At 42.5% G+C, this 26,044-nt stretch overlaps 2 protein-coding genes across 2 annotated transcripts; both read left to right on the top strand.

The window, feature by feature from the left end:
- The first annotated feature begins 9,698 nt into the window (after window positions 1–9,698).
- On the top strand, window positions 9,699–11,637 carry LOC310746673 (olfactory receptor 10A3-like). Its single transcript, XM_083580654.1, has one exon. The coding sequence runs from the start codon at window positions 10,679–10,681 to the stop codon at window positions 11,618–11,620; it is 942 nt and encodes a 313-aa protein (XP_083436780.1). The 5' UTR covers window positions 9,699–10,678; the 3' UTR covers window positions 11,621–11,637.
- Window positions 11,638–16,858: 5,221 nt separating this feature from the next.
- LOC310746633 (vomeronasal type-2 receptor 26-like) lies at window positions 16,859–25,453 on the top strand (the record flags this gene model as incomplete). The annotated part of the gene is made up of 4 exons (XM_083580605.1): window positions 16,859–17,017; window positions 17,585–17,711; window positions 19,049–19,071; window positions 24,566–25,453. 4 exons carry the CDS (start codon window positions 16,859–16,861, stop codon window positions 25,451–25,453), a joined length of 1,197 nt encoding a protein of 398 aa, XP_083436731.1.
- Window positions 25,454–26,044: the final 591 nt, after the last annotated feature.

Genomic DNA, 26,044 nt, shown 5'->3' with positions numbered 1-26,044 from the left:
AAGAGCTTGACAGCTGTCAAATTAACTGTCAAGACAGAAAAAGAGAACTTTATTTATGCTGCTTCTGCTGGTTATATCTGTTACAATTTTTGTTACAATTTGTTGAAAACAAGGAAGAACCGATACAAACTAACTGGATTTTTGGATTTGAACTGGAATGAACATTAAGAAACCAAAATCCCTCTAGAGGGGGTTTTGGGACATTACAAGAATGGCTGGAGGAGGGAGAGTTCAGGCTGAATTGGACAGAGTCTTTGTTCTCTTGGGAAAGTTACAAGGCCAAATTGATGTTTTGGCTATAAATGTTACAACTCTGGACTCAACTGTAAACAATATCATGGAACCTGATAAGGATTTGAATCAGGAAGTTTATCCAACTGAACAGAAAGAGAAACTTGACAACATTGAGTACTTGGAGAAGGAGACATATGTCGTCCCTGAAGAAAAGGAAGGAGGAACTGTAATGCTGCAGATGATGAAAGAGGACTTGAGGTTTGACATGATGGCAATGAAGGAAAATAAGAACTTGATGTGGAAAATCTGGCCTGGATTGGAGATGGAAAAAAGGAGAGATCTCCTTATGTGGAGATCTGAAGACCTAAGGATTACAAATTTGCTTAAGGTGGAGGTTGGAGCCTTGGGGACATTTGGTTTTGAAAGGAGTAAGAAACAAGATTTGGGCCCCACCTTTAAGTATGGAGGACTGGTTGGAAGAAATATGGATCCTGAAGGGCCAGAGCGTTTCCGAGATTTGGTGTTTAATTTTAAGGACTATCAGAAAAGGGAGAGAGGAATTGAGAGAGAATTAAGAGCCTCGGATGTGAGGTCTCCAGGCTAATACTAGATTAAGACTGGTGGATATTTGTGGGGGACTGAAACCGGGAAAGGGGGGTTTGGGGCTTGGGAATCCAAAGGGTACATAATTATAATGTGTTTTTACTTTCATTTTGTTTTGGTAATGGGTATGAAATTTGGGGAATTCGTGGAAGGGAACCTGGGTCGACTTTAGAAAGAATGTTTTAAGAATGTGTATTGAGGTACAAGTGTTGATGTTGAAGTTTGGATAAGGTAAAATTGATTTGTTTTAAAACGGAAAATAAGGTTAGCAAAAATAAATTGAGGAAATGAATGAAAGAGAAAAAGTAAAATAATAATATGTTAAATTAGGCATAGAAATAGGTTAAAAATTATGGATAAGGATTTGCTGAATTAAGAATTTGAATTGGAATACAAGAAAGGGGGGTATGAGGAGGTCAGGGAAATATGTTATTGAAAAATAGATTTTGTGAACTTTATGTGTTTTTAATTTTTTCTGCTTTTTGTTTTTCTTTTTTTTCTTTTTGACTTTATGTTTTTTTGTATTGTATTAAATTCAAAAATCTTAATAAATATTTTTTTTTTAAAAAAAGAACGCCCTCCCATCATATGTCAAAGAGATAAACAACTACCTGACATTTAGAAGACATCTGAAGGCAGCCCTCTTTAGGGAAGTTTTTAATGTGTGACATTTTAATGTATTTTTAATCTTTGTTGGAAGCCAGTCAAATGGGCAGGGTATAAATAATAAATGATGATGGTGGTGGTGGTGGTGGTGGTGTCAGGGAGTTTCAGGCACTGATGAATGTGCAGTGTGGGAAATGGGGCTGGAGTCTGATTGGGAAGGAAGGGCAGCCAAGAGGCAAGAGGCAGAAGAAGCTGCAGAGGTGGATGGTGAAGGACTGGAGGAAGTGGAAGAAGAAGCAGGTCAGGGAAGTAAAGAGCCAGGTGCTTCCCTACCCTCTCCTCTATCACTGTCTCCCAGAACCAGGAGAGAATTGAAGGAGGAAGAGCATACAGAGCTACCATGCTAGTGTCGTCTCCAGCTGTGTGTATGCAGCCCGTAAATGAAAGTTACAGAAGCTGGTGAATGGGGTGAGGTCCCCTGTTGCTGCAACTGACCCCTCAGCAAGGTGTATTTGGGCATTGTAAGTGTCAGCTTAGACAAGTGCAATCTGTACTTGTTAGGATGGTGAGCACTCCTGACAGCTGATTGCATACAAGCATTGCTAAATGAGGAGAAATTTAAACTAAAAGGCTCACGAATTTTCATGGATTTTTTTTTTTAAAAAAAGCATATACAATTTTGGATAACTAAATTTTACACAGAAAAGAAAGAGAAATGGAGTTAAATCAGGCACACCAGGTTTCACTCAACATTGGGGGGGGGGTCAGCGAGTGTGCTATCACATGCACAGCATGGGTTTGCCACAGCTGCGGTTACACCTGATACGGCCTGACACACCCTCTAAATGGCCATTCAGAGCCTATTGCAGTGACAGGAGGGCCCAACAGAGGTCCAAAGGAACCCGTTACAGCTGCGGCAGAGCCCGATGGCACCTGCCTGGCTCCAGAATATTGAGGGGGCCCACCCCATGATTGGTTTTTTTAAGGGTCCTTAACCTCTCCGGGGCCCCCATAGATGGCATGCCTGAGAGAAACTGACATTGAGAGAATCACTCAACATGAAGGTGTTACAGATGCAGTATGGATATGGAAAAACCAAATTATGAGAATTGATGTTTATGTGTTATAAGTGTCAGGAATGAGCCAGCTCCCAGTGAAGGTTTGCAGCAAACTGAAGAAAGCAGCCGGGAACACAGCAGAGAGAGCTAACTTCCTTGAAATGCCAGTTGATAAGGGAATGACAGAGAGCGGGCTGGTACCCAACCAAAACTCTCAGGAAGTGCAATCAGGCAAGAAATGGGACGGAAGTAGTATGTCAGACTGGGAAGAGCTTGGAGCTGATTTAATCTGTTCTAAGAATCAGCTAAGGGGAGGGCTGTTAGACAAGAAATAAAGTTACAAGAAATAAAGTTCAGAAGGGTCATCCTGATTATTGATGCTGGAGGCAATGTTACAGCTGTCTGGAGCTATCTGTTTTTTTTTTTTTTTTGCAATAAATCCTCCTTTTTAATTGACAATGATTACTGTGTTATCAAGCCAGGAACTTGGATGCATGACAATATGCAGCAGTTAAAGTGGAGGGAAGGGAAGGGCATATGACTAAAGGACTGTGTATGAGGAAAATGGCCAGAAAGTACAATGAGATTCCAAGATGACTCTTCTGAAGATCAACATCTCCCCCTTTCATTTCTTGATAGACACAGCCTGTTGCTTTGTGTAATCCCAAGTGCCCAACCGGTTATATGAAGAAAAGCAAGGAGGGGGAGTCCTTCTGCTGCTATGATTGCATTGTATGCCCCAAAGGGTGGATATCTGATCATGAAGGTGAGAGTTTCAGCATACAGATACAAGAAGAATGTCTGTACTTCACAGCCCAATACGAGGAAGAATAATGGGCATATTATACCAATGCAATTAATGAGTACTATGTGGACAATGGCAGTTTATGCATCCAGCTCTGCAATGTTAGGTGCCTTCCATATTTCAAATGAGATTTGGTAGTGTCTATGAATCTGTGTGTCTGTGAACCTTTGCATCTAGAGACATCTAGCACAGCAGCCCACTCTTTGAGCTAGAGGGAGCCCTGGCTTATGATGTGTATCAGCACCAACTATAAAAGTGTCAAGGAAGGTGAAGCAGACCTCACAGTTCAGCAGGAGAATGAAGAAGCCAGGTCATCCGATTCTGCCTATTCTTTCCTTGACCTATGGAAAAAACAAACCTTCAATAAAAGTTTGTGAACTAAAGCCTGTGGACATCCAATGAAGCTGAATATTAGGAAATTCAGGACAGATAAAGGAAGGCAGTTCTGTGCACAGTGCATAGCTAAATTATGGAAGTTTCTGCCATAGGAGACAGAGATTTCCTCCAACTTGGATTGCTTTAAGAGCCTTGACAAATTAAAGGAGAGGGTCATCAGTGGCTACTAGCCATGATGGATATGCCTCCATGCTCAGCAGCAGGAATGCTTCCTAATACCATTTGCTGGAAACCACAGTGGGCGGTAGAGTAGTCTTCTGTTTGGGTCCTGCTTCTGGGTTTCCTACAGGCATCAGGCTGGTCACTGTGAGAAGCAGACAATGACCAGAAGGGCAACTGGCCTGATCCCGAAGGCTTTTCTTATGTTCCTGTGTTCTTGTTTTTGGAGGAGAAGCCGTCTTGAGCAAATCTGGACAGTATGCAAATATGTCATTTCTTCATTTAGTAGTTAAACATCTTAATGCTTGACCCCTCAGTGTTAGAGAGAGTTCCCAGATGAGACTCACTGGTATTTCTTCCACATTTTCAACTTCCAAACTGAATGACAGTCTGCAGCGTGTTTAGCACATTTTGAAGTGTTCCTTTTCTCACCTTTAATTTCCACTCCTTTCCTCAACGTCGTTCAATGTGTGTACAAGCCTAACACCTACAGTGATGGTTTTGCAGTCTAAGTGGCTATAGTTCCAGTTCCTGGCTTGTTTCCTCCACTGATCCCTAAAAGCATGAGAGTTTGCTTGTTTTTGTAAAATAGTAATAACAACCCAGCTTTGCTTCACACAAAGCAGTATTACTAATAAAATTGAATTTATTTATCACCCAACCACGTTGAGGCACCCATAACATTTGCAGCACATGTGATAGCCTGGAAATATGTGCTAATGTCCATACAAGAACTACATAATACAATACATTATGGGGAGAAAGATGAACATACGATCTGGTTTAATGTTCTGTGAAATTACCTTGTTATTTCTATATTTTAATGAGCCCACGATATTTTAGCCCTTGAATGTAACACCACATTTCGCACCATAAAAATAGAATTGAATATATGAGTGAGTACACAAGTAAGGAGAATATTTCCTTTTTCAGTTATTACATATTGTAGGAAAAATGTAAAGGTAAAGGACTCCTGGATGGTTAAGTTCATTCAAATTTGACTATGGGGTGTGTCACTCAACTCCGCTTTTAGGTTAAGAGAACTGGTGCTTGTCCACAGACAGCTTTCTGGGTCAGGTGACAAGCATGACTAAACTGCGTCTGGTACAACAGGACACAGAGACGGAAGCCAGAGAGCACAGAAATGTTGTTTACGTTCCCACTACAGCAGTACTTATTAATCTACTCACGCTGGTATGCTTTCAAACTGTTAGGTGGGCAGGAGCTAGGACAAAGCAATGGCACCTCACACGGTTGTGTGGATTCAAACTGCCAACCTTGCAATCGACAAGCTTGAGAGGCTCAGTGGTTGAGACCACAGTGCCACCTGCAGTGTAGATGACTGAGAGCAACAGCTATACCAAATTTGCGTGACTTATTCATTATTATGTTCTTGCTGCCACAGAAGCAAAAGGTTAAAAATAATTCTAACCTGATATTTTTTGTTTTTTTAATTTCAGATATGCCTGTATGTTCCAAATGTCCAGATGATCAATATGCAAACAAGGACCAGAATGCTTGTATTACCAAGACTAAAACCTTCTTATCTTATGAAGAACCTTTGGGTATCAGTTTAACGATTTCTGCAGTTTCATTTTCCATTATCACAGTTTTGATGCTAAGAATATTTTGGAAGCACCATGATACTGCCATAGTTAAAGCCAACAACAGGAACCTGACCTACACTCTCCTCATCTCCCTCCTGCTCTGCTTCCTTTCTGCACTTCTATTTATTGGCAGACCTGACAAAGTGACATGTTTTCTGCGCCAAACTGCCTTTGGCCTTGTGTTCACAATGGCTGTGTCTTCTGTGCTGGCCAAAACCATCACTGTGGTTCTTGTTTTCATGGCCACACAGCCTGGATCCAGGATGAAGAAGTGGGTGGGGAAAAGCCTGGCCAGCTCCATTGTGGTTTCTTGCTCCATTCTCCAAGCGGGCATCTGCCTGGTGTGGCTTTCCACCTCTCCTCCATTCCCTGATAGTGATGCTCAGTCAATGACTGAGGAGATTGTACTGCAATGTAACGAGTCATCCCCAATGATGTTTTACTGTGTCCTGAGCTACATGGGCTTGCTAGCCATGGCCAGCTTCACTGTATCTTTCTTTGCCCGGAATTTGCCTGACAGTTTCAACGAAGCCAAGTTCATCACTTTCAGCATGTTGGTGTTTTGCAGTGTTTGGTTGTCCTTTGTTCCAACTTACTTGAGCACCAAAGGGAAATACATGGTGGCTGTGGAGATCTTCTCCATCTTGGCCTCCAGTGCTGGGTTGCTGACTTGCATCTTCTTCCCAAAATGCTACATTATCTTGTTCAAGCCTGAGCTGAACAAAAGGGAGCAGTTAACCAGGAGAGGAAAACACTGAAGAACATTGCTATTTTCAGCATGTGACTTCCATTGTTCAGTCATGCTTTTTCTGATTGAAGTACAAATTAAGATTTAGGTTGTGTTGTATGAAGAACATAATAAAATGACATAAATGTTGATCTTCCTGTTCCTGTTCCTTTCTTTCCTTTCCTTTTCTTCACTATCTGTCCATATCATTCATCTAAACAGAGCATGACAGCATTCATTGAGCTCTATCAATGCTGTGTTCTCAAGATCACTGTTAGCTATGTTAGGCTGAGCGAGCTTCATAGCAGAGGTTTCATTTCAAGGTGGATCCTTCATTTGAGTACTGTGCTCTATACACAATACCACACTGACTTTAAAGGGATTTGGAAAACAAAAGAGGGGCAAGCATTCATAAATTTTGAAAAATATCTAATTCTACAGACATCCAATAGTGACATTCTCAGATAAATTCTAGTGCATAGGTAGATCATGGTTACATATCTTTGTAACAGTCTAGTTTTGTATCTGGTCTGGATCGTCCCCTGAAAGTAATAAGTCAACTTGGGTTCTCATTTAGAAATGCAGGTGTGGGAACAGATCCTCATCTCCTTGTCTGCTTCCTGAGTTATCATAATAAAGCTTTGCAGTTAATTTGGTAATGTGTTATGTTGGATGTTTGACCTGGTACAACTGTTGTGGGTTAGCCACTATTATGCTACACAATTCTAACTTGTCAGGGAAATACAGGAAGCTCACTACTTAAGAAAGGACAGCACAGTTGCTAATTCCACCTGTTTGGTCACCATGAAATGAATTTCTTCAATGGTTTGGCATGATCTGGAGTTTCTCATCAGATGAGCTTCGTGACTCAAGTGGTCAATACAAAAGAAGGCACTTTATCAGGTTGTTTGGTCTCAAGTTGTTTAGGGTTCTATACGCCAGAACTAAAATTTAAACCTGGCATGTTCTGGTTTCACTTTGTAAAGAGTTGTGTGTTATCTGTGTAGTAGGATCCCCTACCAAACAACCTAGCAGTATAGCCACTGTGATTGTCATCAGTGTTGATGCTGCATGTCACACATCCTAAGGAGCTTTTCCTTTTGGAGCTGTTCTCCATCTCAGTCACCATTCCCAACATGTTGGTTGTGCGTGGAAGAAATCATTTTCCTTTGATAGGCAGCACAGCTATATTTATTTTTACTGAGTCCTGCCTCTTCTCCATCATGTCATATGATGGAGAGTTAACTAACATATGGGAATCCAGAGACACTTCACCTGTATGCTTAGGCATTGCTGACTAACATGGCTAAGAAGTGATACTACCCTGACTGAATGTATGAACTGGACCCAAGTCTTCTTTATATGTCTGGGCTACTATCTAACCATCTACAGATAAATTGCAGTGTTATCCAGGCTTTCTGTGTGAGTGAACTATTGTGTCGAGTTCCAATTAACATGATATTCATCCTCATTTTTGAAAAATGAAGATCATAAGCAGTGGGCTGCTGTAAAAGAATATTTCTTATTCTTGTTGACATATTCTTGTTATAATTATGGCATAACTATGAATCAAGAATCATATTTGAATCCATATATATATATATATCTCACTGTCCCAGAGGATTGTGTTAATTGGGCATGCTAATATAAATTGTTCCTCTTGTGATCAAGGTGGATGAAAATGGTTTCAACGCTGTAATCTCAGGAGTTCTACACCACTCAAATGTAGGGCCTCCTTGGTATTTTGCAACTGATTGCACACACAAAAAAAGAGGAAAGTCTTGGTTTCATTCCATCTCAATCTCTAGCATGGTGGCTAAAGATTTGCAGAGTATCACATCACTTGACATAGCTAGGGGATAAGAAGACCAAGAAGAATCATGTAATATTTGAAGCAACCAGCTTCAATAAGGTAAATAAATATTAATATGTTTTAACCTGTCCCACCAGAAACATGATTTAGTAATAAAAAATGAAAGTATATGTACTGAGTATTGAGTTAGTGTTAATACAAATAGTTAGGTAATACATCCTCCGATTCACCAGGAGCAGATTTTTGTTGCAGAAATATTGGTGTTCTACTCACATTATATATCTTAACAGAAGAGATGATTGCATGCTGTATTCAACGAGTGTGCAATTTGTCCACCTGTGTACACAAATAGTTCAGCTTTACAAATCAACAGGTGTTCCATCTTTTGCACAAATGCTTGTACATGTGTAGAGACAGTTTGTACCTGTTCAGTGTATCCTGTGAACAAGCCTATATATGTTTTTTTCTTTCAATATTTCTCTATGAGTAACACTTCTACTGAATCTTTTGTCAGACTGAATAATAAATAGATATGAAGAGAAAGAGCTAGCACTGAGCTAAAACAGCACTTATCTTTACAGTTTTATTGGAGAGCTGAAACACAACCTGTAATATATGTATGCATCATATGAATATCCCTGTCCTATGCCTATAGGGCACTCAGTAGCCCATATCAGCAAACCAAATCTCCAAAGAGAAGTGTTGTCACTTCTCTGATGATATGCAATGGTTCCCCTGCTTCACCTGGCTTGACCTTCACCATTTATTTCCCCCAATTCATGGTGGAAACCAGTGCCTTTTTTCAGAGGTTCTCAAGGATACACTGTACCAGCACTTTTTCTTCTTCTAGAAGAAAAGCACTGCTTAAAGATGTGTCACTTATTGTAATAACTTCATGGTGGGTACCAGAACTGGTGGAAACTGTTCGTGTGAAGCAGTGATATTCCCTATAATCTGATTTTGAACACACAATCCTAATTCCAAATTTGAACCCAATAATATATCCATGATAATCTCTCACCAATTCTGCTACAATACTTCATAACAAAAATTAACTGAGGTCAAATCTGGTTATTTTGACTTCAAAGGAAATTCAATTGCTTAGCTTCAAGATCACTACCAAGTAAAACAGGTATGGTTATCCTTCCCTCCAAACCAATTTTTCTCTCTCTACCCCCCAGTACTCAGAAAGAAAGAGAAGAAGAAGTGAGCTGAGACTGCACTAGCACCCTGATGTAAATCATCCTCTCCCTGGTCATCTGGTTGACTATTTGATGGGAGAATGATAATCCCCATTCTGCAGCTAACCTTCATTTATTAGCAGAGGAGAGAGGACTGTGTGCCTTTGTGTTTCTGCCTGCCTATGTGTGTCCTGTAAATGTAAAAGGGAGCATTTATGGGTAGCCACACCCACTTTAGTTGCACCTAGGAATGGACAAATCTGTCCATTTTGGGTTTCTCTCATTTTTATAGTTTCAACTTCACCTTTCTGCATCAGTTTCTGATTTTTTTGTTTAAGTCCTTGTGAAAATTCAGTAAGATTTTAATGCACCCCCCAAAAAAAATACACATTTTGTATGTAATTTTTCCAGTTATACACACATTTTCATGCAAATTCCCTTAATAGGGTGATTTCAATGGTAGGGTGTTTTGCCTACAGCAATGAAACTTTGCAGGCTGCTCCAGACCATAGTCAGTAGTAGAAGGGTCAGAATTCAAGCTCTGCAATCTCCAGTTAAAAGGCATAGGTAGCAGATGAAGGACCTCTCCCTCTCTCTCTTTGCCTAAGAGCCTGGGGAGCTGCTGCAGTCAAAGCAAACAATACTGTGCTAGACAGGCAAATATTCTGAAGTGCTGTACAGCTCCACGACTAGAACTATAGTCTGGTTCACACACATGCATATTCATTGACTGTAGTAAGGTAATAACTTAGATAAGGGTATTAGTCACCACAGATAAAACACTGCAAACTGAAATGTCATGTTTCCCCACATCACATTAGGTTACCCACATGTGTCATTGGACTTTGGCATACAAGCCAAATCAGCCTATTAGCCTAGGGTTGTGGCATGCCAGGTACTTAACATTCACTGTCCACTTCCCAAGGTCTATGCAATCAAGCTCCAAGACAGAGATGGAAATCTATGGCCTCCAATTGGAGGTTGGAGTCCATCAGTTACAACCAACATATCCAATGGTCTGGGATAATAAGAACTGTAGTCTAAGAACACCTGAAGGACCATAAGTTTTCCATCCCTGATGTAAGAGATTTGTTCTAGTTTTCCATGTGACTTTACATATTCACACACATAAGATGAACTTCTCTCTTTTTTAAAAGCAAAACCAAAACCCAACATGTTATTTTTGGTTGTCTTACAGAGCAAAGAGTGGCAGAGGAAGTAATCTTACTTACTTATAAGAAGCTGATGCCATGAAATAAAAGCAAGAAAATTATTATGTTTCACATCTTCACCAGGAGCACTGAACATGCAGAAAACAAAGATGATCAAAAGTGATTAGGCTACTAGTCAGACATTAGTTTAAAAGAAAACAAGCAGGAGTCATGATTATGGATGAATTAATCAATGAATAGGTTGGTGGTGAAATAGTAGACTGCTAGATGTAGATACAAACAGCAGTACTGAAGAAGCTAAATATCTCAGTGAGGCCATGAGTCGTCAAGAAAATGCCACAACTTTGTCTGCATTCATACTGGTGGGTTTTTCAGAGACTCACAAGTTCCATGTGTTAATATTTGTAGTGCTGCTCTCCCTCTATATAATCACCTTAATGATCAATAGCTTGATAATTCTGCTTGTAAAATCTGACCCTATGCTTAACACTCCAATGTATTTTTTCCTTATGCACTTGGCCAGCTTGGAGGGATGCTATATGTCAGTCATAATCCCCAAATTATTAGAGAATTTGTTGGTGAATGCTACATTTATTTCCTTTATGGGATGTGCCATGCAAATGTTCTTCTTCCTGTTTTTTGGGGTTGCTGAGTGTTTTCTTCTAGCTGCCATGGCATTTGACCGCTACATTGCAATATGCCACCCTTTGCATTACACAATTATCATGAGGAGAAATGTTTGCTGGATAATGGTGACTGGCTCATACATTTGTGGGACTGCAGTTGGGCTGGTCCACACCACTGTCACATTTCGCCTGCAATTTTGTGGTGTGATCATCAACCACTTCTTCTGTGAAATACAGCCACTGTTAGAACTAGTCTGTGGGGACACCTTCCTAAATGAAGTCCAAGTAATTGGAATTGCTTTGATGGCTATCATGCTACCATTCGTGCTGATCATCCTATCTTACATGGGCATTATCTTTACCATCATGGGGATGCCAGTCTTGGAGAGGAGATATAAAGCCTTCTCCACGTGCTCCTCACATTTAATAGTTGTTATTCTCTTCTATGGTACATCTAGTTCCATGTACTTAAAACCCAAATCCAGCTACTCTCCACCACTGGACAAGCTTTTATCATTTTCCTATACTGTTGTAACGCCACTGTTAAATCCAATTATTTACAGCCTAAGAAACAAGGAAATGCAGGGAGCCCTAATAAAACTATGGAAGAAAAGGGTTTTGGTAAAAGTTTAAAAGTGAATTGATGAATAGACAAAATAAATTATGTTGAAATGAATTTTAAAATGTCTCAAATTCCTTGTTAGATTTGGTGATTCTAAATCTTATGCAATATGCAGCATTAATATGCTTATTATGTATTTTATGATTATTGTTTTATGTTTGCATGCTATGCTTCTTTATTTTGTTACTGTGTTGTAAACTGTCCTATGACCTTTTGACAGAGTGTGGGAAATAAATCTATTTTCTTACAGGAAATGAATTCTTCTACCCACCCCGGTTTTTTATTCATCCCTTCTTTCTGCATATAAGTGTTTTCCTGCCATTATACTGGAACAATGAGAGAAAGTGTGTTTGTGTGAGAAAGACTAGAGATACCACTATCTTTCCTATAATTATTGAAAATACAGTGCCTGAGTCTTTTCATTGTAAAAGCTCCAGAGAATTTAAGAACTAACTGGCAACACCAATAGGAAAACAAATTAAATCAATTGAAGAACCTTGCAAAACCTTGCATCAGTGGTGAGATCTACTATAAATGCTCTAAAGTTTATTGAAAACTGTTTTGAGCAAGGATATAGCAGGTCTTTGTCACTATTGACATGAATAATATCTCAAAAGAGCCAGCATGGAATAAGGTTATCTATAACATTGCCTCTTGTCCATATTCATGCTATGTCTTGTAAGCTACTGCAGTCAGTGAGAATGAATAAGGTTTGTGGGCTGCAATGACATAAGATGCTACTCGTGCTGCTGCTGTTGCTACAGCTCCTGCCCCAGGCCACCAATAATAATTTGAAGGAAAAATGCAAAGCAACAGCTCACAGATATGAAGACGATTTTTTAAAGCCAGGGGACCATGTTATTGGTGCAGTTTTGTCTCTGCGCATGGGTGTATATCCTGAAGACTCCTTCAAGATGCTACCCGAGAGCTTCAGTAAACGTGTGTTCCAGTTAAGTGTGAATGTGTTTAAACAAATGACAGTATCTAGGTAGTTCCAGTTTTCCTTCTTATTGAACATTCCTCCTGATTAGTTTGCACAAAGCTTGCACTGAGATTAGATGGTGTCAACTCTTCATTGAGTATTCGTTCTCTTTTTATTTTGGGGAGGGGAGATGATATGATGTTTCAGCAAGCAATCCTTATCTCACCTTTGTCTTTATCTTACCTTTACCTTATCTCACACTTTCCATTACATTACTCCATCACCTTTCAAGCAATTGTTATACCACACTTTCCAGCTTCCTTTATCACAGAAACTCCAATTTTGGTGGGAAGTGGGCTTATTGTGCAGATGCACTAATTGTGCAACCCAAATTTGGTAGTTTGTGAATGAATCTCAACCCAAATTAGTGACTGTATAAAGGCAAACCCAGATTTTGAGCATTAAAGGCCAATTTATACAACCTTCAGAGCATGGGGGAGTGTAGGCAAATGAAAACCACTTCATCCACTGCCGAGCAAGAGATTGTTTTACCCAGCTCACAGTTTGACAACAGAACAATTGTTCACCAGCCTGCATCTGAAAGCCTTGCAATAGCACATTGAATGTGTAGTGGGTTTTTGATTGAGAGAAGATTGATTTTAATTGTTTGGGAGAACACTGAAGCAGTGAAAGAAACCCTTTGTAGTGGGTTAAATGCCCCATAAGCAAGTCCTAAGTGTAAATACTTAGGCACATGTTTCTGTAGAAAAAGCTTGTGTGGATTGGGCTGTTGCTTGGGAATTTGTAGGCTGCGGCACCAATGGACAGAAAATAGCATGTAGTAAATATCCCCAAAATGTTTGGTGTAAAATAGATTTATAATAGATATTATAAGTTTGCACAAGAGATCCCAGGAATCATAGAATCATAGAACTGTAGAGTTGGAAGGGACCCAAAGGAACATCCAGTCCAAGTCCTGCAATGCAGGAACCACAGCTAAGACTCAGGCTTATTTGTGTCTATGTGGTAAATAACTTTGCCAGTGTGATGTAGTGGTTAGAGTGATGCACTAGGACTGGGAAGAGACCCACGATCAAAACTCCACTCAGCTATGAAGCTCGCTGGGTGACCTTGGGCCAATCAGTACCTTTCTCAGCCTAACTCAGGGTAATTTGGAACTTATAATATGCAGCGGAAAATCACTGATGTCACCAAGAGCTCCCTGGAGGAAAGGGAGGAAAGTGAATAAATAAACATGTATTAAAACCCCATATTCTGCTGCTGAAATAATTCAGTACTCCTAATATGCTGGCTGAGGGGTGTTGGGCCATGGCACATGCCCAGCGAGGCCAGTAGGTCATGGCACCAGCCTTGAGCCCTGAGTTGGAGGAGCTGGCAGAGTGTGGAGCTTCTATATCAACCATGGGGAGTTGACTCAGGCTCCCAACGTGGATTAATCCTAGAATCATAAAGTTGGACATGACCCCAATATCTATGTGTCTGTTCCCAAAGTGTATACCTTTCTTGTAATAAAGGTCAGTCTTAAATAACTTAATATGTGTTCACAAATTACACAAAATACAGGTGCACACACTCTCACTACGCATGTGTACACTTATTGATTTCTGTAGCTCAACTATGTACACAGATTGCAAAATGAATTCCAAATACAAAATACAACTGTGTTTCAGGTCTGAAATGGCTGCTCTCTGTTATATTGTTGTCAGTGCTTTTCAATGGAGAAGACTATAGTCATATGCATGTAAAATAACTACAGTGTTTAAGATCTGTTCAATGACCAATGCATGACCAGATTTCTGGATATCCACTCAAACCGTGCAGTTTTATAACCACGTAGCTGTGTGCGGGTGGTTATCAGCTGTGAAATACATTATCAATTGGGTCTCTTTGCAACCGGCGAGTAGGTGAGAGAAAGAAGTGCTGCGCAAATAAAAAATATATATTACTGTCTTTGTAGGTCGATGAAAAAGAATTATCAGCATGTCTTTGCCTTCAATTTTGCTATTGCTGAGGTCAACAAAGATTCAAACCTTCTACCCAATTCTACTCTGGGATTCCAGATCTATGATAATATGTTCCAAGCAAGATTAAACTATGATATCACACTGTCCTTGCTGTCAGCAAAGAAAAACAGCTTCCCTAATTCCATATGCAAAATGCAAAAGATGTTGGCAGTCATTGGAGCACTTGGCTCTGAAACTTCTATGCAGATAGCCACTATCTTAAGCCTCTACCAGATTGCACAGGTAGGGTTGTGTGGAGAGGAAGTTTACAGATAACTGTGCAAGAGATGAAATTTCAATGTTTCTCATGTTTGACACGTTGAAATTTCTGATGTTTAAGTACAAAAAAGCACCAGAGATATGGGATTATATAGATGAGTGATCAGAAATCTGATTTGTGCATCCTGCTGTGATTCCCCTTTTGAAAACTCATCTATTTGTATATGGATTTCTATGTTCTTTTGGCAGTCTGAGTGCTTTCAGCCTAGGTTGAGACATGTATTTCCACCAGCAGAAATGTACTGCCTTTATTTGGTGCATGAGCAGCACACAGAAACTGCACCATATGAAGATCAAGTTGTATGTGCACTGCACTGTAGTTGTATGCCCAACTATATCATATACTTCAAACTAGAATATGCTTTTTATATGACAAATGAGTTGTTGCCAGCCATCCTTGAGCAGTTTGTTTCTTTTTTCTTTTTTGAAAAAGTAGAGGGTGCCCACTCTTTTTGTTTCAACCTGCATTTTTTAAGAGGCATGATATTCTCATTTTTGTTTGTTTGTTTATGACACGCTGCTGAAATAGCAATAGGCCCCATCTATATTGGCATTCCACTGACTTTTGAAGACATATCTGTTTACACAGAAATTCTCTTGATTACCTGTCTGTTTTAGGTAATGTGTTGTTTTAATAAGGTTGTTTTACTGAATATTTAAGTAGTGAATATGTATATAAAATATATATGTTACATATCAAACCCATCTTCTATTCACTATGTCCAGTTTTTCATAGAACATCTGTGATATACTGCAGAACATTCATCATAGATACATCAGAAAAATTCTCAGTAAATGTTTTATTTCAACTTTGTAAAACAACAACAACTTTCACAGCTTAAAATACTGCATTTCCCTCTCTTTTCAGCTCAGTTATGGCTCATTTCACCCAGGACTGAGCGATAAAACCTATTTCCCTTTTACCTACCAAATGGTCCCAAACGACAATACCCAGAATGAAGGGATAGTGCACTTGATAAAATATTTGGGATGGACATGGATTGGCCTTATTGTTTCAGATGATGACAGTGGTGAACGGTTTGTGCAAAGTATGAAATGTATGCTCAATGAGAATGGCATCTGTGTTGCCTTTGCAGAGAAGGCACCATTAGTCTTTCTCCAATCCTCTAGTGCATGGAATATATTTTCTAAGGGAAATATCCTGGCAACACTTCATAGGACCAAAGCCAATGTGATTGTTGCAGATGGAGACACTTACTCAATGCAAGGTTTACAGATGATGCTGTATACTGAGTATTACTTGGGAAGGAAACCCAAAGAGAAGGTTTGGATTACCACAGTCCAGTGTGATTTCACCTCAAGTGTTATTTGGAATAGCTGGAACCTGAAATACTTCCATGGCTCCTTGTTCATGACAATCCACAAAAACCATGTACCAGGATTTCAGAGTTTTCTCCAGATGTATGACGCTCACCAGCACCAAAATAGTTTATTTATGAAAATGTTTTGGGAAACTGCATTTCAGTGCAGAACTCTAAATAAAAAGCACTGTACAGGCAAGGAAAAGTTAAATAGTCTTCCTGGGACTGTGCTTGAAATGAGCATGTCTGATCAGAGCTATAGTATCTACAATGCAGTCCATGCTTTGGCACATGCTTTACATGCTTTTCGTGCACAAGGGCAAAGAGTGAGGGGGAAGCCTGCTGGATTGGATCATTGGGCACTGCTGCCATGGGAGGTAATATGAGATATTTAGTCTCAGTACTTTTGCAATGGGTGGACTAGTGTTACACATGTTGCTAGTGAAGGTCAGAAATACTGAATCTTTGATGGACTTCATACACCTTCGCTGAAGTCATTTAGTAAATAAGTAACCATAGTGAAGTTTCACAGACTTTCTGTGAAAGACTGCAAGTTCCCAAATGATGCTCAGTAGCTACTCTTAGAATGAGAGATGATATTTATAAATCCTGAGATTTGGTTTTCCCATCTAGCTCCAGGCATTTTTGAGAAAAATTCATTTCAACAACAGTGCTGGGGAGGAGGTATTCTTTAATGAAAACATGGAATTGTCTACTGGATCATATGATATTGTTAACTTGGTTACTTTTCCAAATAAATCTTTCATCCGAGTAAGAGTTGGAATGGTAGATTTCCAGTCTTCTAATGAAAAAATTACCATTAAGAAAGATGTCATTATATGGCCCAACATCTTCAACCAGGTGGGTAATTAAGATTTTAACAATTTGCCATTTTTCATAGTTTCCCAAAATCTGTGGGATTCAATCTAGAAAATGAAATGAATGAGTTCCATTGTTTCTCAAGACATGAGGGTTTTGGGTTTGTTTTGTTTTGTTTTTTTAAATCCTCTCAATTTGCCATGAAAGAGCTTATTTGCTTACCTCTAATAACTAAAGGCTTTAGTGACGAAGAACTTGATTTTGTCACATACCAAATTGACCTATGTAGAAAAAATAAAGAAACCTAAACTGCCTCTGTTATTTGGATCAACTGAATCAACCTGATAACTTCACTTTAAAATGATACATAAATATCTCAATGGTGGACCAGTTAGATTACGCATAGTACTTTGACATTGCATGTGAGTGGGACAAGGTTTTCTGCCCAAGTTTTATACCTAGTTATTTTATTTTAAACACTGGAGTGTAATAACTTTGTCTTTGTCTTTTTAAAACAGAGGTTAAATATACAACTTCAGGCTAAAATACAGAGAAATGAATTTATAACCTGAAATTCACCGAACTGTATTTTCTTCTTTTTATGGTTAGGCATTGCCTCCTTCTATGTGCACTGAAAGATGCCCCCCTGGATACTACAAAAGAGTTCGTGAGAGTGAACCATCTTGCTGCTATTATTGTTCTCAGTGCCCAGAGGGGACCATTTCACACCAGACAGGTAGGTAATTTCAGAGGCACTATCCAAACTATATATTTCAAATATTAATTGTTTTTAATAGACAGTCTATATTATATGCCTGGATTTTTCATTCAGATCAATTGGCCGCATTGGATAAGATAATGCATAATGCTTTGTTGACAATGTGTGTGTGGTGGTAGGGTTGAAAAGTTAGCATTCCACCACACAAAACCAACCAGACATGAGTTGTATATTACTAGATGCTTAACCTCTACATGGTATTTTCAGATCAGTCAGAACACAATGATAAAATATTACATACAAATCCTACAGAAAAAACTATAGGGGAGGAAACTGGCTCAGACTAAGAAATCCCGTGGCTGTAAAGGTGACAAAACCATGCAAGCCTATCCACTGACCACTTACCTGAGCCACACACTGAATGTGAGTAGAGGAAGTCTTATATCATCACCACCCTTCAAGCCTTACAACTGTCTGAATGAGGAAATTTAGCATCAACGACAGTCCCTATCCTGCTCCCAGGCTGTGCATCCTTCAGGTACAGCTTTGAGAGGGACCACCCATCCACAAGGTAGCCTAAGTGAAGGGGTGCCAACTTGAATAAAATATTGGGGGGGCAGGTAAGCCCTGCCCCACATAATCAATCATATGGCACGGTGCACGCATACAATTTGAATGGTGATGCCCATCAACTTGCCCCTCAAATATTTTATGGGGGAGAGGGCTGAAGCCCCCTTGGCCCCTACGATTTTGCACCTATGTCTAAGTGTGTCATCAACCTGCCCTATGAAGTTCCTTTTCCCACGTTTCTACCAAAGTGACCAGATTCACCTATTTAAACACATGAAACTGAAATGCCAAATTAAATATCAGCCAATTGAACAATATCGTCAAATCAACCAATCAGCATGACTAGCCAAGTATTAAGGCAGCTCACCTAACAATCTCCTATTCCAATCCTACAGTATGGAAAAGGGGGGAGGGGCTTTCTCACAAATCTAGACAAGCCAGCCAAAAATTCCTACTCAGCCCCAAAGTGACTACAGCAACCACAATGCAGAAAAGGGTGGGAGGGTGCCAAACAAGGAAAAGGAGGCTGGATGGGCTTAAATAATGCTCCTTTCAGTGTGTTGGTGTGCTGTACACACTATGTCTGTTTTCATATCAGCAAACCACATAACAGTGGGGGCTTCAGTGCCAGCTGCAAATTTTCCCCACTTCCCAAAACAATATCGGACATCAGAATAGGGATTATCTAGCTTTTGTAGATTATTGACTGATGTGCTGTGTTGCATGATGTAGGCTGCAGGCTGAAAAGCTCTGCCATACAGGAAATTTATGTGTGTTTTTTACAGATGCATGTCAGTGTGAAACATGCTGTCAGGGAACTGTCATCTGAGACGAAGGAGGTGAAAGGGCTCATGGAGGGTGAGAGAGACCACTCAGCGGAGGAGGGGACCAGCAGGGGGAGAAGTGGAGTTCCAAGGGAAAGTGAGTCGGAGGGAGAGCTCAGAGATACTTCAAGCGAGAACAGTGGGGGGGTTTCAGGACCTCCCGTAGGAACACCCACTCCTCGGCGGAAACTGTCACGCCGAGAGTCCAGAAGACGTGTTTCCGTTAAGGAGCTTTTATGCTGGAAGAAGTTCCGTAAACGCCCACTGTCCGATTCAACGAGCGATTGATGGAGCCATGCTTAAGGAGCTCCATCACAGACAGAGGTTTGGGAACTTAGCCAAACTCTGAGGGATCAGGATTTTACGCACAAGCAGCTCACCATCCCATCACAGCAATCGGACAGTCCCTGAAAGCAGCTTGTGCAGAGAGGCATCATGAGCAACCCAGCCGGAACCGGAGGAGCAGCAGGAGCTGGAGAAGGTCCAACTCTGGAAGAAAGGTACAGAGTGTTGGAACTCCAGCTAGCAATGCAAACGGCGAGGCTAGAAGAAAGGAGGGCGCAGGATGCAGAAAAGGCAAAAGGCGCTACACTAGCAAGAAAGATGCCAGGAATGGTGCAGAAGTTTGGGGGAGACCCCAGGAACTACCAAGCCTTTAGGACAGAGATGCAGTATGCTCTTGAACTGCAGTTTAATGACTTTCCCGATGAGGCATCGCGAGTGGCGTTTGTGATTGGCCATCTCGAAGGAGGGGCGAGAGACTGGGTCCGGCCCCTGATGGCAGGGAATAGTGACATGCTGAAGGACGCGAGGAAGTTTTTTCGCGCCATGGATTTGATGTTTTCCAGCGAGATTGAACAGGGACTGGTACGCAGACAATTGATGGCTTGCAAACAGGGGAGCCGATCGGTTCGTGAGTACTGGACTGAGTTTACAATGTTGATACATAGATTGGGGTGGGACCTATCGGCGGAACCCATTCAAATGCTATTTGAAGAGGGGCTTTCTTCGGCGGTGAAAGACGAACTTTCCCGGGCGCCCAGGGCGGAGTCTATGGACCAGCTGACCAAATCAGCGCTGACCATTGGAGCGCGCCAGGAGGCAAGAGCCTTGGAGAAGCGGGAGGGGAAAGGAGAGCGTTGGAGGGATTTCCGCATTCCAGAGATTCCAGAGCCAAGTTTCCCGCCCGGAGAGCCGATGGAAGTTGGAACAGCGCGCGCGCGCGCAGTTTCAAATCCCAGTGAAGGGAGGAAGAAGGAGGGAAAGAGCGCCAAGAAATGTTACCTCTGCCAGCAGCCAGGTCACTTTGCCAGAGTCTGCCCGCAAAGAAAGGAATGGCAAGGGATGGCGGGGGCTATTGGAGGGAAGGAGGAGGAAGTCCAGGAGCCAGTAAAAGCCAACGCCTGTCTGCCTCTGTCAGGGCACTGCAGACAGGCCAAGGAGCAGTAAAAGTGCCCACTCCGGAACCTCCAAGACCAGCCCTAGTAATAGAGGTGTTGCTAGAGCTGGCAAACGGATACCCACTAAAGACCAAGGCGCTGTTAGACTCAGGCAGCTCCTGTAATTTTATGAGCAAGGAGTTTGCAGCTGAACACCAGATACAGACACTCCCTTTAAGCAACCCCCTGCAGGTCACCACGATCGATGGGAGGGAGCTGTTGGGGGGAGAAGTTAGCCTACAGACCGTCCCAATGGTTATGAGGGTGGCAAGGCACACCGAAAGGATAGCGTTCAATGTAGCCACCCTGGGAGGGGCGCCAGTCATTTTGGGAATGAGCTGGCTAGCGTTGCATGACCCGCTAGTGGGCTGGCATCAGAGAGTGGTGTCCTTTGGGTCAGGACATTGCCTGGAACACTGCAAAGAGGGAAAGGTGCCAGAAGGGGCAAAAGCCTCCATAGCAGGGACGGAAGTGGCGAACAAAGGGAAGGTGCCCAAACAATACGCTGACCTGAGCAAGGTCTTCAGCGAAAGGGAAGCAGATAAACTACCACCGCATAGAGACTTTGACTGCCAGATTAACCTGGTCCCTGGGGCCCAGCTCCCCGTGGGCAAGCTGTACGCCATGTCAGACAGGGAAATGCAGGAGTTGAGGGAGTTTATTGACAAAAACCTGAAGAGAGGTTTCATCAGAGAGTCCAGAGCGGTGGGGGGCAGTCCAGTGTTTTTTGTGGACAAAAAAAACACGGATAAACCGAGATTGGTCGTGGACTACCGGGCCCTGAATGCCGTGTCAGAACCAGTGACTTTCCCCATGCCCAGGATTGATGACATTTTGACCAGGGTGAGGAAGGGAAAGATATTCACGAAACTGGACTTGAGAGGAGCGTACAACCTGATACGAATAAAGAAGGGGGATGAATGGAAGACAACGATGTTCACCCCCCTAGGGGCTTTCGAATATCTCGTTATGCCATTCGGATTGCAATCAGGCTCCGCCTGTTTTCAATCGCTCATGAACCATGTACTGGGACCTTTGCTCTACAAGAATTGCGTGGCATTCCTCGATGACGTGCTGATATATTCGGAGAATGAGGAGCAGCATGTGAAGGATGTCAGGGAAGTGCTGAGCCAGCTGCAAGCAAACCAGTTGTGGGTGAAATTGGAGAAGTGTCAGTTCCACACCAAGGAGGTGGAATTCCTGGGGTACCGCTTATCAGACAAGGGATTAGCCATGGATCCAGGCAAGGTCCAGGCGGTGCTGGAATGGAAGACACCGAAAACCAAAAAAGATGTGCAAAGGTTCTTAGGGTTTGGGAACTTTTACCGTAAATTCATCAAGAACTTTGCCCACTTAACGGCTCCCATCACGGACTGTCTAAGCAGCAAGAAGAAATTCGTTTGGACGGCAGAGGCGGAGCACGCTTTTGAGGAATTGAAAAAGGCATTCGCTTCGGAAGAACAGCTCCTGCATGTGGATTTACAAAAACCCATGAGAGTGGAAACTGATGCCTCAGACCGGGCGGTGGGGGCAGTACTGCTTCAGCCAGGGAGCAATAAGTCGGAATGGAGACCGTGTGCCTTCTTTTCGCGTAAGCTGAACAAATCCGAGAGGAACTACACGGTATATGACCGAGAACTACTCGCCATTCACGAAGCGTTCCGGAGATGGAGACACTTACTAATTGGCGCACAGCATAAGGTGCAAGTGTGTACGGACCACAAGAATTTGGAGTATTGGAGAACAGCACGAGTGCTCAACCAACGACAAGTGAGATGGGCCCAGGAGTTCTCCAAATTCCATTTTGAAATCTGCTACGTGCCAGGTCCAGAAAACATCAGAGCGGACGCTCTCTCTCGCAAACCTGAATATTTGGAGGGGGAGGGAGCGCCAGAAGAGAGACATATTATCCCAGAGGACCACTGGGTGTGTGGTGCGGCCTGGGTGGGGCAAAGAGAACTGGTAGAGGGGACGGTAAATGATGAGTACGCTCAGGATAAGCTCAGAGGTTTAAGGAGAGAGGGAGAAGACCCCGGAGGTTTTGAAGAAAGAAACGGGGCATTGTATTACAAAGGGGCACTATATATACCCGAAGGGGAATTGAGGGGGAGAGTACTCAAACAGTTGCACGACAATCCCACAGCGGGGCATTTTGGGCAACACAAGACCATGTGGTTGGTGACCAGGGAGTTTTGGTGGCCCAAGGTGAGGGAGGATGTACGGGAGTATGTGAGAAGGTGTGACCAATGCCAGAGAGCCAAAGGAGAAAGGCGGGCACCAGCGGGTTTATTAGAACCGTTACCCACACCAGAACGACCGTGGGAGGCGGTGTCGATAGATTTTATGACTGATCTGCCCAAATCCCAGGGGGAAACCGCCATACTAGTCGTAGTAGACCAGTTAACTAAGATGGGTCACTTTGTAGCTTGCTCACATGCAGTCACGGCGGAAGAGACAGCGAAATTGTTTGTAGAACATATTTTTAGGCTGCATGGCGCCCCCTTGAGGTTGGTGTCCGACAGAGGGAAACAGTTCACGTCCAGATTCTGGAGGAAGCTTATGAGCTTGTTGCACGTAGAGGTCAACTTTTCGACTGCCAGGCACCCTGAGACCAATGGGCAGGCGGAGAGGGCAAACGGTATCCTTCAACAATACCTGAGGTGCTATGTCAATGACAGAGAAAACGATTGGGTCGAAAAGTTGGCACTAGCGGAATTTGCTTACAATAATGCAGAGAATGTGTCCACCGGGATGAGCCCATTTTTGGCTAATTATGGGTGCCACCCCAGGGCGTTTCCAGGGGAAGGAGGAGAGAGATGGAGTGTTCCGGCCGCTGAACTTTTTGTAGAAGAAATGGAAGCGATCCATCGTCAACTCCAACACAACTTAGAAAGGGCCAAAGAAGAATATAAGAGGCAGGCAGACAAGAGCAGAAGGGAAGGTGAAACAATTAGGGTGGGGAGTCGGGTCTGGCTATCAACCCAAGGGTTGCCGTACAAGGGGGGTTGCAAGAAATTGAGACCCAAAAGATTGGGACCATTTGAGGTCATCCAACAGATCAACCCAGTGGCTTTCAGACTCCGGTTACCGAACCACATGAAACTGCACCCAGTATTCCACAGGTCATTACTGTCACCATACAGGGGGGAAGGTGAAGGGGTATCCACACGGGGGCCAGCCATAGAAGAAAGGGAAAGCCGCAACTATGTGGCAGAAATCATCGACTCCAGGTGGAAGGGGAATCAGGTGGAGTATTTGGTCGCGTGGGAAGGGGAGCCAGAGTCAGAAAACACCTGGGTGAAGGCAGAGGAGGTCCATGACGAGGTCTTGATCGAAACGTTCCACCAAAGGTTCCCCAGGAAACCTCAGCCAGTAGCGAGGTTCCGGAGGGAGTACTTTGGCACCACCGACGATGAGGAGGAACTGGAGGGATTCAGGGAATCGGAGTTGGAAAGAGGTACCGACTCCGAGGAGGAGGAGTACTTGGAAACCGGGAACAGCAAAAGGTGGAGGGAAGTGTTCGAAACTTCGGAAGATGAGGGAGGTTCCTTCAGGGGTTTTGCTCCCTCGCCTCCCGCAGAGGAGGGGAGGGAAGGGGGTGAAGGGGGCCCTGGAGGGGAGGTGGATGTCAGGGAACTGTCATCTGAGACGAAGGAGGTGAAAGGGCTCATGGAGGGTGAGAGAGACCACTCAGCGGAGGAGGGGACCAGCAGGGGGAGAAGTGGAGTTCCAAGGGAAAGTGAGTCGGAGGGAGAGCTCAGAGATACTTCAAGCGAGAACAGTGGGGGGGTTTCAGGACCTCCCGTAGGAACACCCACTCCTCGGCGGAAACTGTCACGCCGAGAGTCCAGAAGACGTGTTTCCGTTAAGGAGCTTTTATGCTGGAAGAAGTTCCGTAAACGCCCACTGTCCGATTCAACGAGCGATTGATGGAGCCATGCTTAAGGAGCTCCATCACAGACAGAGGTTTGGGAACTTAGCCAAACTCTGAGGGATCAGGATTTTACGCACAAGCAGCTCACCATCCCATCACACATGCCAAGAAGCTGAACATCCAAACAAGAAACAAAACAGATGTATCCCTAAGGTTACAACTTTTCTAGCCTATGATGAACCTTTAGGGAAAGGGTTGGCTTCCACTGGACTTACTTTTGCTCTCCTCACAGTCCTGGTGCTTGCAACCTTCATTAAACACCAGAAGACACCAGTTGTCAAAGCCAACAACCGGAGCCTTACCTACCTTCTGCTAATCTCCCTTTTGCTTTGTTTCATTTGCTCCTTGCTGTTCATTGGACGACCCAGAATAACAACCTGCCTTTTCCGACAAGCTGCTTTTGGAAACATCTTTTCACTTGCACTTTCTTGTGTATTGGCCAAAACAACCACTGTGGTTGTAGCATTTATGGCCAGAAGTCCTGGAAGCAAGATGAGGAAATGGGTGGGCAAGAGACTATCCAACTACATTATCCTTTTTTGCTCTCTTATTCAAGTTGTCATCTGTGCCATCTGGCTATTCACATCTGCCCCTTTCCCAGATCTTGATATGGTCTCACAGTCTGGGCTGATTGTAGTGCAATGTAATGAAGGCTCAGATGCTATGTTTTACATGGTCCTGGGCTACATGGGCCTTCAGGCCAGTATCAGCTTCATAGTAGCCTTCCTAGCCAGAAAGCTGCCTGATAGTTTCAATGAAGCCAAGTTTATTACTTTTAGCATGCTGGTGTTTTGCAGTGTTTGGATATCCTTCATTCCAACCTATCTGAGCACCAAGGGGAAATACATGGTGGCTGTGGAGATCTTCTCTATTTTGGTGTCCAGTGCTGGGTTACTTGGTTGCATTTTTGCCCCCAAAATGTTTATTATTTTTCTAAGGCCAGAAGTAAACACAAAGAACAATTTCTTTAGAAAAAACAATTTCACAAAATAGCTTAGGGAAATCACACTATTCTATTCCTAGAAACTGACTGCATGAGAGGCACTGGTATAAACACAGGAATTTGTAGAGTCCTTCATGGGTGCCCCTCTGCATAGAAGAGAAAAAAACATTGCACAATTTTGCCACAACAGTGTATTGGTGAATGGTGGACATTTCTGACCCCATATTGAACAGTTTCAGGCATAAGCATTAGAGTGTGCCCATATGCTCACATCTAGTTGGTTACATGTATTAATCTCTATGAATAAAAATGATGTACTCTTAATTGGATTGTGGGGTGTATAGAGTGTAGTTTAAAGAAGCGGTAGAAGAGGGTTCAGGGAAAGTTTGTAAGCATGATTTGAAGAAGAAAGTAGATATCTTTCATGAAATCCACATGTCTCAACTTTTGGTTGTCTTTAACCTGAAAGGCAACTGGGACCTTTAAGGAGTAGCATAAAGTCAAATTAACAAAAGAGAGTAGATGATTACGCAAAGTGCATGTGGGGAAAGTGGAATTAAATAACTTAAGTGAAGGAGAGCACACCACATCTCAAGGCAATATGTTCCCTAGTCAAACTGGGGACGTGCCTAAAATAGTTT

Source organism: Podarcis filfolensis (assembly GCF_964270895.1).
Source record: "Podarcis filfolensis genome assembly, chromosome: 13".
Taxonomy (NCBI): Eukaryota; Metazoa; Chordata; class Lepidosauria; order Squamata; family Lacertidae; genus Podarcis; species Podarcis filfolensis.
The sequence above is the reverse complement of the archived record's forward strand: the minus strand, read 5'-3'. Positions and strand labels throughout refer to the sequence as shown.